At 30.3% G+C, this 13633-nt stretch overlaps 1 protein-coding gene across 1 annotated transcript in view; it reads right to left on the bottom strand.

The window, feature by feature from the left end:
- Positions 1-4634: 4634 nt before the first annotated feature.
- The window catches only part of LOC128997372 (thrombospondin type-1 domain-containing protein 4-like), a 368834-nt gene continuing 359835 nt past the window's right edge, over positions 4635-13633 (bottom strand). Inside the window, exons 5-6 of the mRNA XM_054423009.1 lie at positions 9452-9551; positions 4635-4807 (exon numbers count right to left, since the gene is read on the bottom strand). Coding sequence (XP_054278984.1) covers positions 4635-4807; positions 9452-9551 — 273 coding nt within the window. The remainder of the gene's footprint in view (positions 4808-9451; positions 9552-13633) is intronic.

Here is a 13633-nt window from a genome sequence, read left to right as displayed (position 1 = left end):
TTTAGAGAACGTACTTTAAAGACTAAATCTGATGAAATAGTTATTTGTGTAACTAGTGGTGAAAGTGGCACTTTGCTGCACACGAGAGCGGCTCGTGCGGAATGATCTCGAGTGCAGCAAAGCCATATTTCACTCGTGTTACACTTTATATTTTTCCTACAGTCACTATAAAGCATATAAATAATTAGTCTTTCTCAAACACTATACAACACGTTTTTAGGTGCAGCTGGCAACACAAATGGTGCCCTAGAGAAAGTAGTACCCGCGGTCCGTATCACTCCGCTATTTTTCCTCGGCAAGAAATGGGCTCCATGTTTTGAGAATATAGTTCCGTATGTTTTTGTAATTTGAAGTGATTTCCGCGCCTAAAAAAATGCTTTAAATGTATTTTCTTGTTTATTAAGATCGTAGGAATGTTTTAAATACGTTTAAAAGAAAAGTCCAGAAAGTTCAGAAATACCGAAACGATAAACACGAAATGACAGGTTAAATCGTAGTTATAATAGTCAATCAGCTGCTCATAGTATTATTATCTTTAAGTGTTGCCAACATATTTCCAAGCGTACACGGATTACGTGCATACTAGAACCACGCTGTTCTGTGTTGTTTCGTTGGAATCCTGATGTGCGGCAAAGTATAAAACGTACGACAAAGTATAAACCGTACGGCAAAGTATAAATATGCAGCAATTAGCAGCTTTCTGTACTATAAACAGTACAAGGAAGCCATCTTTGTCGGGTGACTGTAGGAAAAAGGTTTTGTTTTAATTGAGACTATTTAGTTCTAACTCAAAAAATTATTTGTGCTTTTGCTCGTCAATAAAAACAAACCTTACGTTTTCAGTTACTTAATCAAACTTCTATTTTGTAGTTTCAAGTATTCATATACCTTTAAAATGTCAATTAAACGGATGGTTCCTTTAGATCTACTTATCATGTTGACGACCAAAATTAAATTGCTAACAAAATAGTTCTCAAATTCAAATTCAAAACTTCTTTATTCTGCAACATGTAAATTGTTTACAAAATAATAGAATGAGACCTAACCTAAATTATACATATTACTAATATCTAAAAATACACCCCACGTTTTTCAGTTTTCAGCTCTTAAGCAAATATATACAATACAACATACGTTACAAACATCACCCTAAAAAACTGAGTCTTACAAAATGATAAGCAATACGGAAGATAGGCACATGTTTATTATATCCTATAATAACCACGTCCAGCAAAGATTTTTCTAATATAATTTTCAGATACATCTTAATTATATTACTCTTGATTACGGTACCAACTGTTGGAGAGATTAAACACTGAATTAATCAAGATCAAATATTAAATGTCAATACCATCATGTGTTTAATGAAATATTTTGCTAACTAGTAAAAATCAAAGCTTTTGGTAATCACATTAGTTTTATCGTAGGTATAATTGTCAAGGTTTATTTAATTTTGATACTCTTTCGAAGAATCAATGGCACTGGTTCTACAAAAGATAATTACAACACAAAGGGTTTATCTGGTTATATCACGTGAACACATCTACAAAGTACCATGAATGAATAGACAATTATAAATAACTTTGAACAGGTTTATATATTAGTTTATAAATTACCATGAACTAGTTATGAACATGGGCTAAATATACAAAAATTTCATAAAATAATATTTTTATAAATGCCTGTCTTGTAATTAGTGTTATGATAGTTACGTTAATATCTTCAAAAGATGAATGCATTATTGGTATTATTTTTTTGTAAATGTTCTCTCATGCCTGTAAGAGTCATACACTTTATATTTACTTACATCTGTAACGTATAGTGGACAAGCCTGATATTGACCAAGAATATAATCTAATACAACTCATCCATAATTTATGATAGTCGAAAAAGGGCAACTGAAACAATAAGAAAATGCGCAATTTGAAACATTGTAAAAGATTACTGTTTGTTCCAAATAAGTGAAGCAACAGCGACGTTGGTTCTGAATCTTCCGCCCTACCAATCACATTGCTAAACACATTTATCATTGGCGGGTTTTGAACCCACCCCCTTCCGAATACTCTATACTGTAAGTGGAGACGTGCACTAAATGAGACTTGTCCCAATTTCCTAAGACAGAATTCTTGCGAAGTGTCGCTAGACTTAAATGTAGATGGAATGGCAGTACTATTAATAGGTAACTGCTATTGCATAGTTATACGTTATACGTTATACGTTATATATTATATATATATTACAGTTAACAAACGATTAAAGTAGTATGAATACTGTCTCAAACAATAAATTAAAGTAATTAAAATTGTTCAACATTAATACTTGTATATTGTTATAAAACCAATATATTTACAATGAGTTGAAAGGATTCATTTGCAACATGCAGTCATCCATTCACAATCAATCGACAATAATATAACAGATTTACAGTGAATAGACGGAATCTTGTTAAATCAAACTTTTAGTCGCTTATTTAAATTGACCTAGTTCTTGGAACAGAACAAAGGCTGAAAATCATAATGACTGGCGTCATTACCGTTGTACAAGTTGTCATCGGAAAACTAATTGATGCAGGATAAAATTAGAAAGTTACAACAAGTTCTTGGAAAAAAATTAAAAGGTTTTTAGTAAACTATTTTTAAACAATGGTCAATTTATCTGTTAAAACTCTAATATAAATGTTCTTACTTGGAAATCTTTATTATAAAGTGATTTTTTGAATACAATATTTTAGTTTGACGTAAAAACATTTATAAAAAGGGAGAAGTATAATGATGAGATTTACCTAATTTATGTGACAAAATTCCTTTATCCTATGTGAACTTATAAATTATCTGCTCAATTTAACCACTGTACTGTGGTATCATTGATCATATATATTTTAAGATAGATTCACTGTAATATATATATATATACATATATAGTTTAAAAACAGTTAATCATGTTGTTTGAAATGTAATAAATTATCTGTAGATTGTTTTTATCTACAACACACACCGATTGTTTGAAGGTAAGAGATTTTAGTCGTTACAACGGTTTACAAGTAAATAGTTTCAAAATTAACTACTTCTACTTAAAACATTTGGGCAGACCACCATATTAATGTGGAAATAAAGTCACTGCACCATAGAACTAAACGTCTTCGAAACTTTATACTTGAAGAACTTTATTCACCCAAGAATTTAAGGCAGGTCGGTAGACAACGAAGTCATCGCTACTAATGTCAATGTATATGAGATTAACGTTAATCAATAGCAACATTGATTACCTCGTTTAAATAAAACCCTGGGGAATAACCAAATAATTCATTGTATTGTTCGTCGTTAATAAATACCAACCTTTGTTTACTGCCAACAATGTTTTAATAACTGTAATTGCATTGACTTTTCAGCGAAGTAAATAATTGAAAAGTTTAAATTGAACTAGGAATGGAGTTTCTTTGGTTGAATGTAATTTATAATAAAATAATATTTTTTGAACATTTTAATTATGAAGTACATTATTACTCATTGTAGTTTATATTAAAATAAAATCAATGTCTTATTGCAATATCAATGTGAAAGAATTTAATTTGAATGTATTTTGAATTGAATATGAGAATGAAATTTTTTTAAGATCTAGATTACGACTTATTGAGACTAATTAAGAAACTTACAATCCTGTCGTTGAACTTAACCTTTCAGTAAACAAAATAACTTGGTATTATTATTTACACGGAAAATATTGTCGATATTGATCCATTATTTGTACTTATAAAGCTTGTTTTATATTTCGCTTTATATTAGCATGTCGTTGAAACACTGTAATTCCATAGACATATTTGTAACTTCGTCGTGTTTTAATCAGTTATGACAAGCTTTCAAAATAAAATTTATTGTCACTACTGTACTAAAAGTCATCACTAATAAAATTCCTAATTGAAAACGAACGCACTTTAAATTATGATGCAATATATCATAACGCCAAAATATAATAAGCTTACTAATGCTTAATAGGAATCAACCATTTAGTTACACATATATTCCTTACGATAATCGTATATGAATCTGAAAACTTACACGTTAAAATTGTTTTACGAATGGATTGTTGGATACAAATATTCCTGCTTTAGATGAGATCATTTTATAAATCAGATAAAATAATGATGTAAATATGCAGACTATGGACGTTATTAAAACATGCCGAACATCTGGTACTCACATATTTCCCGAACTTAGGTCAAGAACCCTAATAAGGTAGGGTAGAGCGAAAATAAGAAGTCGGTGATTCATAACTAATTAAAACGTCGAATTTCGAGTATTTTTGTCACCAACGCAAAACACGTTTAACATATTTTGATTGCAAGCTCATTTAAACAATCTAAAACGATATACTCTTGACATGGCTAGTACAAAATGACTCAAACTTCATATAAATAAACATTGTGGATGTGATAGAAGTTGAGTTTTGTTAATTATATATTTTAAAACTATCAAGTTACACACTTGGTAATCTAATCCACACAGTTGATGGCATAGAAACATGGAGACATTATGTACTTATTTCCACTGTGAAAAATCATTGAATGCCTTCTGCAAAGCTAAGTATCACAAACAATAATTTAATAATCAACTTTTAGTATTAGTTGGGGAATATATTTAAATTATAAAATATGCTCCTACCTTGCACTGTCCAGCTATGCAGACCCAGCGGTCGGTGTCGTGGCCGATGATGTATCCTCGGCAAGGAGTACCATCCTCTACTGACGCGTTCAGGGTGGCGTAGAATCGGAACCCCTTCGCCCGACAGTTGAGAGCACACTGGTTGGGAGCTGAAACAATTAAATAAAATTTATAAATAAATTAAATAATTTTTAATTCCAAAACTATTTATGTTTCACCTTTAGCCTATATTCCAGAACTGTAGTCTGTCTTAAGAGTACTCGTAGGGGGAGCGAGCTGGCGTAGTGGTTAGAGCACGGGACTTCAGTCCCTGTGGTCCCGGGTTCAACCCCTGCCAAGTCACCAATGGATTTTATCTAAGTGATAATGGTGCAACCCCTAGGTCTAGCCGGAAGTAATGTGAAAATCAATCCCAGGCTCGTGCCTAGCGTCCTAGGACGAAAAAGAGTACTCGTAGGCTAGCGGTTATCTTGGATTAATTTCAAGCAGCTGTTAAAAAGCTATTTACTATACCAAAATAATTTTTTTTGTACCGAAGTGATTGTTATAAAATAGTGAATATGAGGAACTGTGAGATCAGGAATTATCTTTGTTGTTTTGTAATTGTCTTCAAAGGGAGTCCTTGGAGGCTATCTTGGGTTTCTCCACCAAAAGATCAATATTAATTTAAACAGCCACTTAAGAATTATTTACTATCTCAAAATAGTTTTTCAAATATCTAAGTGATTGTAATACAAATAGCTAGGGCACTGTGGGATTGGGTAGTTAGTTTTCTTTGAAGTTTTATAATTGTTTTATAAGTTAGAACGTCTAGGCTCAAAGTACTCTTAAGAATTATTCCAGATTAGGCCTAGAGGAGTGGAATGATCACACAGCTTATTTTATTAATGATTGGTGGGGTTTGAACCTTACAGCACTATGACAGAAGTCCCACATTACTACACCAGTTCATCCCTCGTAAACAAAAGCAATACTACTATTTCTATGTTCAAGATGTAGCTAATTAAAAAAAAAGAATGTAGTTGAACTAAACCACCGACAGAAATCATGAATTTACATCACCTAGCTAACTTACTATGATTAATCGATACCCACTGAAATAACTACTCATTGGCTAACTTGAATGACTGACGTAATGACTGCATCCAGATATTTTAAGCAATATCAACCATTATAGTTAACAAAAATCATCTCCTACTCTAGATAATTAGCATAACCGAATAAATAAAAAATATAAACATAGTTCGCAATTTTCTTTAGTAGACGTTCAAAACTTAACGAAAATAATTCTTATACATTCCTAATCAGTTTAGAAATTGACAACACAATTATATCTTGCTATTTGACAAAATTTACATTTTACTCAAACATTTCTGTTAGGTTAAATAGGTATAATAATTCATACTTATGTGAGAGCCAAAGTACTCATACACGACCACAAGTCTCTGCATACCAAACAAATGCTTGCAAGACGCTTACCGCGCTAACGCCCTGCAAGCTGCTTACTTCATTAAGCCTGTAACCTGGAGATGGGAAGAGCTAGTCTCTTGAAAACGTTGTTAATTAGTGAGTTAAAGTAGAAAATGTCTAGGAATAAACGTTTTATGTTTTTACTTTATTTTGCTTTCGAGGACGTCTATCTTCTGATTAAACTCTACGAAGGCAGATTGTAGGGAATCTCTAAGTAAAACATGACTATACCAAAATAGGTATGTATTTGACCTATTCTCACAATATAGGAAAATAGTCTCTAGGCCGGGACAGTTTTACACACTACTAGGTCAGACAAGGGATATCCTCGCGGAATCATCCTATAGCTACAGAAGATTGGTGAATGGCGTGATTTGAACTCGGAACTTTTAAGACGGAATCCCCCGTTTTCATTAGATAACCGCAATCCTTAGACTTTGTATGTTTGGCATTCGTACACGTTTAGCGTGCAGATGAAATTTCCAACCATGGAAATAGTCAAAAATTATGTGGAGTTAACTGTTCAGTCTCATTCATTCAAAGTCTAACGAAGAAAAATATAAAAACAATTGTGTAAAATGTTTTTAGCGTTTGTATTAAAATTTGCAACATGGATACAACAGAGGAAAAATATATTCCTCTATAACGCAAATAAATGGTATTCTTAAAATAAAAAATTGTAAATTAATTTAATTTGTTTAATTTAACTATTTATTTGTAAATCCATAAAATTCATGTATTTCGAATGAAAACTCATCGATGTAGAAAAGTCTAAACAGTTTAAATTTGAAATAAAATAACGTTTGTTGAAAATTCTAACGTATTACTAGGATTTCATTCTAATTAAATTAGTACCCCAAACTATTATTTTACAAGGTAAACATATTAATTAACACATTCCTGATTGAGGCTAAATAATTCCTTAATATTGAACATATAAACTTAAGTTTCAAATTACGATACGTTTTGCACACAATGAAATAAGAACCATGTGTTAATACAAAACACTATATTGGTTCAAAGCACCACATTTCATACCACAATCAAGCTTGGTTCAAACTAATAACCATGCTAAAGCGAACAGCACGACTATGTAAATAATAACTGAGTGTTCAGTTATGCTCTTGTTTGTGCCATATTGCGGAACAGGGCGCGCTACGTAATTAAAAACAGCTCCGTTGAAATTGCATTTCATTCCCGCATTATTACAGTTCAATTGTATTAGATAATTGAATATGCCAAAGAAAATAAATTTAGCTTCAGTATGGTGTCTGATCTTGTTTTGATCCCCAAATTATGGCATTTGAAATTCACTCGTGGTAATTCTGTTTTATCGGGCGTTAAAATATTTTTTTTTTGTTTTTGAGCAAATAATAAAATCATTCAATACTTTAATTTTATTAGTAATAGTTTCGTTTTTGGGTTTTCCATAAGTAATGTTTAGAGTGTTTCTGCTATTAGTAAGTCATAATAATAACTTCTTTCTGATTGTTATTTGAGAAGTAATGCTGGAATGTATTATTATAATTAGTAAAATATGAGTTCTTCAGACGTTTCGTGATATGATCCTGACTTGAGAATTAATCTCTAACATACTAAGTCCCAGATCCTAAAAATCGTGAAAACGAGATTTTCTTAGATTTTAATAATCTGAAACTATAATCTTATCACCAAAAGAAAAATATTTATCTTATCTTATCATCGAAAAAATTACCTTTAAAAGGTTAAATTTGATCAGGCTTGCACAACGGATGTTGAATAAACTTTCCAGAAGATTGAACACTAAAAATAGTATTGAATAGGTATTTATTAAGAAATTTTTATTTTATTTAACGTATAATGTAAGTTGATACTCAATAACTTTGTATACTGCGCAATCACTAAGCCCATAGGTTCCAGGTATTTCATAACCAATTTTAAATACAAAAATAAATCTTGAAAACTAAAACAGATTTAATATTGTTTATACGAGTTCACAGAAGTAATTCTGAATACAAAAACATTCTTGGAAATTTTGTATAGATAAATTTTATGTGACTCCGAGTTTTCTCCATTTACAAACTGGTGTTGTTCACGATGATTTACTTATTAGTAGTACTGAAGATGGATGACAAAATACCTAGAATACATCTAAAAGAAAGAGGGTTACGTGGAAAACTCATCATGTGAATCATGTGGAACAAAATGAAGGTGACTTTTCCATATTGAGTTTTTAATAAATTTTTCTATGGTGTAAAATAAAATATCTCATTGATTTTTGCAGATAAAGCCCTTTAATATGGATATATTTATCCTTATCTCATTTAATTTTCTACTTTACATTACTGGATAGATGAACAGTAAACATATACCTCACGATTGCATAGATAAAAGACTTCTGTGTTTTGCGAAATTTAACTTTCACTAACCTTTAGAAAAAAACACTATTTTACAAAATGTACCTAATCAATTCAAATACCGTTGTATTCAATAAAGTACACCGATTTGAAAGAAGGTTTTAACTATAGTGTAGAGTAGAATCCAGTACAGGACATCTGGGAAATCAGTCCGTCGCCGAAAGAAAACAACAGTCTAACTGTTGTTCGAAATACGTCGAAATACTTCGATGTAAACAATAGTCTACTTATCCTAACAGTAGCATATTAGTGTGTAGTAGTAAGAAAGACTTATGTCCTACAAATATTCCTAATGTCCTCATATTGCCAATACAATTAGTATACTAGGAGAAGGTTTTTATGTTATATTATATTTTTTTATTGTGTTTGAATAGCTATATGAGGAAGAAAACAGTTTATTTTAACGAAAACAACAAACGAAAATAAATAATGTTTGCCATCAATATCGACCTATGAAATAGAAATACTCTGTATCTATGCTCAGTTGGTTAAACTTACTGGTTTTAAATTGCCAGCTGTTACCAAATGTTAATATTTGTATTAGATTGCTTACTAATAATTAGAACAAATAAATGTTTATTAATTTTAATGAGAGAATGTAAACAAAAGTTAGTAGATTTGTTGTCTTTTGACCAAAGATGTTAAAATGGTTAAAATAAAATATTGTTATTACTAACTTTCACGGAGTACTAATCTTTTTCTCAGTTTATTTGTAACAGTATCTGTAATGCATACAGTGGTGAATTAAAACATACAAGTTTTACTTTTTAAATACGCTCAGTTTTGCTAACACGTCATAACCTTTTTCCATCGTTCTTAAAACAATAAATTTACAAAAGATTATAGATTTGTTAAAAATTAACCAAAGCATTGCATGATTGAGTCTAGGTGATATTGGACATAGAATTTCTTTGCAAATGTTCTTACCTTCCATGAACGGCTCCCAAGTGTAAGCTCTTCCTAAGAACTCCTGACCGTCGTAGCGCGAACATTGTTCTTGTCTGAAGTCCGTCGTGCCCGGGCATTCCTGGAAAATAATATTATTGTAATATAGAGAACACATCTGAATATTTAAAACCATAAGTCTGGTCATAAGTCTTACTTCATCTTTTATGACAAGTAGTTTAAAATACCCCCGTCTCAGCAAACCTGCAGACTAAGATCTAGTCTGATTACATTTTTATTAAAACATTCCATAAATAAGGCATATTTATTCAAAATAAAAAAAAATTGATTTAACGAGTTCTTAGGTTTGCTGCTATGGGGAAGGTAAAGAGTGTTTTTGACCAAACTGTAATAGCATAGGATGAAATAAATAAATGTCTTACATGTTATCAACATATATATTCATAAACAAGTAAACTACAACAATTTTAATTTTTTCCATAAGAATAACAATGAAATTTTAAACTTACACTTTTTTTCTCTGTAACCTTTAGGCATACAACAGAGCTTCTATATTCTAAATTTTTTTAGGCTCTACAAAATTGTTTAGAAAGAAATTGAAAAATTTTGTGTTTTTTGGGTCAAAAATGGGAAAATAGTAGTTTACGCAACGATTGCGTTAAGTGAGTCTTTACGACACGAAGGCTCGTGCCTTAAACACTTCTACGAGTGTCGTAAAGACTATTAACGCGAGTTGCGTACACTACTTTACCTACGACCGTTTTTTAATTACTATCAATCTGGATTTAATTACTAACAATCACTAATGATAACTTTTTAGAGAGGTTATGTTTTCGTGTATTGTCATTGCCACTGAAAGTGATGCAACGACTTGTTGTATAATCAGCTGATTTCCTGTAATTACGTGTTTGTTAAACTTCGTCAAATATTACATTGCTAGCAGCATTCTTACCATAAATAATATTGTATCAGGTACAATTCGGCAAATATTTCATTTATTTTTGGATTTCCACCAACTTAATTAAGAATACGCGAGTATCAACATGAACAAGTCGGATCAACAATTAAATTGGTTAATTGGAAAATGTTTGACGTAGGTTTTAAATCAAAATAAAATTCGTTATAATTTTTAGGACGATTCTAGTAACTCAATTTACTAAACGGAACTCTTGCTGCTCGTAAAAACATTTATTTCCTTTAAAATAACGAGACATTTCTTTAGAAAGGCAGCAGCGTTAATTGTTTAGTTAAAATTAACAGACCTCCCTTGTTACCCGTCTTCAGTTTGGAGATACTATTTATCTTTGATAGCTCTTCCAATGGAGCGACGGTTGGCAATGATGACATAGCAGAGGTAAAGGTTTTTTAATGTATGTTATATCCCTATCAATGGTATTAAAACTAACAGATAAAATTTGGCAAAATTAAATAAACTAATAATGTATGCAGTTTCAAAACACAATAATTTCATAAGTTCGCATGGCTTAAAAGGTATGCTTTAAAAAAATCTACTGTTTTATGGCACTATTTGGTTAGATTTCAATACGTTTTAAAGGTTTGAAATTTTTATGATATCTAGCTGATTTTGACTGATACAATCCTAAAATGTTTGGTTACAGTAGTAATAAGGAGCAAGTGAAGCTATTTAAAAATGCTGAGATAGTATATTGCATCACTAGAGCGTAAAGTGACTCTTTTTGACCCAAGCATAAGTTTTGCCATATTGTAACATAATGATAATATTGCACCAATAATTACCAAACTAAACTAGAAACCGAAAATACTTCTCTTGTTAAGATAACCTCTGAAAACGACTTCCAGCTTGTGTCTAATTCTGGTAATGTAAATAACCACCTGTAAAAAAAATGATTCAATTATTTCGTCTTTCGCCTATTACGATTGTGTTTGGCCTACTGTACATTGTACCATCGATATGTAAAAAAATTTACAAGAACGCAACAATAAGCAAAAACGTTTACTAATAAATCATTCGATTATAATTTGGATCTATGCGATTGGTACAATCAAACTGTATAACAGTTTATGCCAGATTGTTTTTACTCCCTATAATAATAAAAGGTTGTTTTACTCCATTAGGAGAAAAAAGTATATTTTAGACCCACGACGAATGTATAAAAACGGTTGTAAAAAAAAATAATTAATACAACCACAAAACAAACGCAATAGTTTTTAAACATATTTATCTTCATTAATATGAGCCTACTTCATATTTTTTTCAACTATTAAAATTATACATAGGCCTACTATTAATCAATGTTAATAATATATGTGTTAATGTTATGTGTATAATAACATTGACAAATAATTGATAATGTGAACAATTCGTATATTAAAAGTTTGTATAGTCATTAACTTAAGCTTTGGTAAAAGAAGCTTGGTTAGTAAACATGAGGATTTAGCAGTGAAAAGGTTTGAAATATGATACACTTCAGACTGTTACCCGGTTGAGGTAGTGAGCTGCGTTTCTTTTATTCAAAAGGCATCAGAACCATCTTTCACACGTTTTTATAAGGCAAGCCTTTCTGACTTTTGAAATTCACGTAATGAAATTATTTAAATTACTTTAAATGCCTAATATTTTATGTGGTGATAACTTAAATTTCAAGTCATATTTTACTTGTCAAATATTTAATGTTGAATTCTTGTTGGCTTTACCAATGACAATAATAATAATAGTAGGAAAAATACTTGTGAACGTTTGGTTATAAGTTTATCGGGAACTGTCAACTATAACATTGTATAATTAGGTACTTTGTATTTATTTACTACGAACCGAAGTGTATTATTCTCCTAAACTTTAACTGGTACATTTTACTAATATTTTTAGGTATTAAAATATGATTATACTTGTTCTAGTGATCCTAAGATACATTGCTATGATATACTATGTAAAACCTTAGTAACCATCGTCCTTTTCGTAACAGTACAGTTGCAATTTAATCAAATTGAAATTTGATAAATCATCTAAATATATTATTTTGATGATCATACTCACTTGTTATTTGTAAATTTAACTTATGTTTAAAATGTTGTATAACATGTAAAATCTATGTGTTTGACTATTACTTAAAAACATCACTAATATATTTTTAGTCAAATTTAATGGTGCACTACATGATTATAGAATGGTAAAAGATTTTCGTTACACTACTGTAAAACGACATGTTTTTTTTGCAATTTGCAATTTATCACCGATTAAAATGTATCATTACATTGTTTATTACGGCAAAATAATGTTTACTTTGCGAAAGAAATGTTTACTATCTTTTTTAAATTTTACCGACGTAAACAAACAAATATTTGCTATTGTTTTATCAACTGTTTCAATTTGCAACAAGTAAACTAAACATCAAGTTAAAATAAAATTCATAACCTAAAATATTCTATGAGTTTTGTAATGAAGAAAATAACTATTCTTTGTAGAGTAGCGAAAAGTAAAGTTTAAAACACGAGTTAAAATGGGTCCATACATATTCTTGACTACTTCAAACTTGGTCTCAAATATTTAATGACTCACATTCTACTTTTTTAATGAGATATACTATAGTAATGTGGCGTGTTTAAATATAAAAAATGCGTACCTACAGATATAAACCTATTTGCGAGAAATATTGTCCTTTTATACTTAATCAAATTGATCATACAAGAATTGTATACTATAATGTACTATATTATAATAGAATTGTACATGCTGTAAGGGAATATATGTTAAAAAAATTAAATGTTCTTTTACTCCTCTATAAGTACAAAATGTATTAGATGAAACTAAATTGAGGAAGCGGTAAAAGGTGTTGTTTTATTCAAAAGTGCAACCTTAAGCGTCTTCGCTTCTTTTTACGATAGGATCAGACAAAGACATTTTCAAGCTTCAAAACCAACTTTTTGTATTTACCTAAGTTGGCTACATATGCTATAAATTAATAAGATAAAATATAATGGGAGGACTTTAGAAATGTACCGCTGAATTTAAGATGATGAAGTAGACATTCCAATTAAAATGTCGAGTTGTATCCTGTTTTTCATCCACGAAGAAAAAGTTAAATGGTCAACCAATAGAGTGGTCTGGTCTAAAATGGATTTCATAATTACGTTTTTGTTACTGAGACAGTTGTGACATAAAGAAAAAAAATTGCCTAAAATAAGTCTTCCAATTGGTATAACTTGGATAAAAAAATAATGTAT

The sequence above is a fragment of the Macrosteles quadrilineatus genome, unplaced genomic scaffold (genome assembly GCF_028750875.1).
Source record: "Macrosteles quadrilineatus isolate MER2022 unplaced genomic scaffold, UCM_ALF_1.0 Scaffold_6__1_contigs__length_79288215, whole genome shotgun sequence".
In the NCBI taxonomy this organism is placed as follows: Eukaryota; Metazoa; Arthropoda; class Insecta; order Hemiptera; family Cicadellidae; genus Macrosteles; species Macrosteles quadrilineatus.
The sequence above is the reverse complement of the archived record's forward strand: the minus strand, read 5'-3'. Positions and strand labels throughout refer to the sequence as shown.